Source organism: Cornus florida, unplaced genomic scaffold (assembly GCF_030987335.1).
Source record: "Cornus florida cultivar Cherokee Brave unplaced genomic scaffold, ASM3098733v1 CherokeeBrave_3.0.0_Hap2_Chr01, whole genome shotgun sequence".
NCBI classification, from domain to species: Eukaryota; Viridiplantae; Streptophyta; class Magnoliopsida; order Cornales; family Cornaceae; genus Cornus; species Cornus florida.
The window spans coordinates 49,440,171-49,442,766 of record NW_026775571.1 but is presented as its reverse complement, the minus strand read 5'-3'; the positions used below and the strand labels follow the sequence as shown (position 1 = coordinate 49,442,766).

The 2,596-nt window shown below is 35.5% G+C and overlaps 1 protein-coding gene across 1 annotated transcript; it reads left to right on the top strand.

The window, feature by feature from the left end:
* Positions 1-496: 496 nt before the first annotated feature.
* Positions 497-1,561, top strand: LOC132271930 (F-box/kelch-repeat protein At3g06240-like). The gene has a single exon (XM_059773436.1). It carries the CDS (start codon positions 497-499, stop codon positions 1,559-1,561), a length of 1,065 nt encoding a protein of 354 aa, XP_059629419.1.
* The last annotated feature ends 1,035 nt before the right edge of the window (positions 1,562-2,596 follow it).

The window sequence follows — 2,596 nt, the reverse complement described above, 5'->3', positions numbered from 1 at the left end:
AAATCCAATGCAATATTTTTTTAATATTCTTAATTTACCCTCTTTACCTTAAAGTTATAAAAGCACGAGATTCATCTCGCGCGCGCGTATAAGGGTATATCCGGATATCCATCCTCTATTGCTATAATAATAAAAAAAAATTTAAAAAATTAAAAACTACACATTTAAAAAGTTAGGTTTCCAGAAAAGATATATTTTGTGCATATATTATTTATTGAAGAATGATGTTGAATTTTCTTTATTATCTAATACTACCAGTTACGAGAGCCTCGAGACGAGTTCTCCCAATCCTAATCTACTAATCTGGGCCCATTGAGCTGATATGTGAGTAAAGTGGTTTTAGATAAAAGATAAGAAGGAAATAATCCGCACAAGTAACAAACCGCCAAGAGAAACCCTTTTTCTACAAGGAAAAGAAGAAGAAAGAAATACTATATATTCACATTAGTACGTAGTTTTGGGTTCCATTCACAAAGTTTGGTTGAGAAACTTAGCGATGAAGAAAGTAAAGAGAGGTCCTTCCCCATCACCAATCCTTCCCCATGATCTCGTGACCATAATACTCTCACGTCTGCCTGCTAAATCTCTTGTTCGGTTTAAGCGTGTATGCAAGTCATGGCGCAATCTATTCAATCAACCTCACTTTGTTAAGATGCATCTAAGCCGACTATCCAAAGACCGAAAGTTAGCATTTTCATGTTGCTCTCGCACTTTACAATTAAGGAGAGAACTACTCGTACAGTCCGGCGATGATCTAACAGCGAAGCACATTCTTCCTCCATTCACAGAAGAACCGGTCTCCATCTTTGGTTCTTGTAATGGGTTGCTATTACTTCAAACTCATCTATCCCATACCCTTTACTTGGTGAATATCACAACTAGAGAACTCAATAAATTACCATTCATGTATACACCATCCATGTCGTATGGATTTGGTTATGATGCATCCACTGATGACTACAAAGTCGTGGCAATCTCATCCCGTGTCGCAAGTTTATACACAATGAAAACAAATTCTTGGAGGAGGATTCAAGACTTCCCTTCCAAAGCTGGGATGTCGAATTCTCAACCATGTTTACTTCTAAACGGAATTCTCCATTGGTTTTGTTGCCACGTGTGGAGGATGATTTCTTTTGATTTAGCTGAGGAGAAATTTCGAGATATTCCTTTGCCACATCTTCAAAGGATTGAATCATGTTCAAATTATGTAGATTGCAGAGGTTATGCAGTTGGAGTTCTCGGAGGATGTCTTTGTATTAACGTCACAGGTGTGGATGATTGCCGGAGTGGTACCAAATTTTGGGTGATGAAGGAATACGGCAAGAGAGAGTCTTGGACTAAGCTTGGGATTATCATACCATGTAGTTTTGACGCGAAGCCTCTGAATTTCTCAAACAATGATGAACATCTGTTTTTAGTTGACCACAAACGGTTACTTATGTACAATCAAAAAGAAAACACATACAGATATCCAGAGACTTTCAATATCTTTGGTAAATGGTTTGGTGCAGAGACCTACTTGGAGAGCATTGTTTCGCCTAAGTATCACAATGTGGTTTAGAATCAACATCAAGAACAATAGAAGATACTATTTTAGTTTTTTGTACGTAGGTCTAACTAGTATTTTGTATGTAGCTCCATAAAATGTATTTTTTTCTTTAATGAACTTTTCATTAATTAATTAACTCAACCTCGTGAATTCTGTAGCCTTGCATTTTTATCACAATATTGTGGGTTCTTTTCACTTTGATCATAACTGGGAACAGTTTATTTTTGTTTCTAATTTAAGGCGGGGGAACTAAAATTATGGCCCTTTCTCCCTTCCTTCTTTAGCCTTTCCTTCCCTCAGTAAGCATTTCACAGAGATTCGACGTCATATAAAATTCTTTATTCATCTACGACGTGGGGCCGACACCTAAGCCGCTTTGGAATTTGACTTAAAATCACAAGAGCAGTGTTACAAATCTCCAATTAAAATTTGGGATGTGATTTTGAATCCGATGTGATGATAGTTAAAAAGACATTAATATCCTTTAATTTAATACATATTACATTATACTCTTCTATAAATTTTGTTTTCCTATTTTAGCAAATGGACGGCAAAGCCTTTCTGTTGCTTATTTTGAGAAGCTTTTGCAATGTTACGTTTGGTGTGCAGGAATGTAATGTAATGGAATGCTCATTTCAACCATTCAGTTGTTTGGTGTGCAGGAATGGAATGGAATGACCATTCCAATGGAATGAAAATCCATTACAGGGAATGAAAATCCATTCCATTAGTAAACCTATTGGCCATTCCATTCCATAGTAGGATAAAATATTTTTCTAATATTCCCAATAAGCCCTTAATCACATTCTAATAAGAGAAAAATATTTCGCATTCACCAAAAATATTTCGCATTCCATTTTTCATGTTTATCGGCTTCTTTATTAGACGTGATAAAGGTCTTTTATCTTCTATCTCTTCTGAATATACCCATAGCTGCCATTGACAAAAAAGTTGCAGGACTTTCAATCAAATTACAAGTATTAATTTCTTTGTTTATTTATTTTTTTTGTATCTTTGTGTTGAAACATTTGTGAAATCATCTGCAAC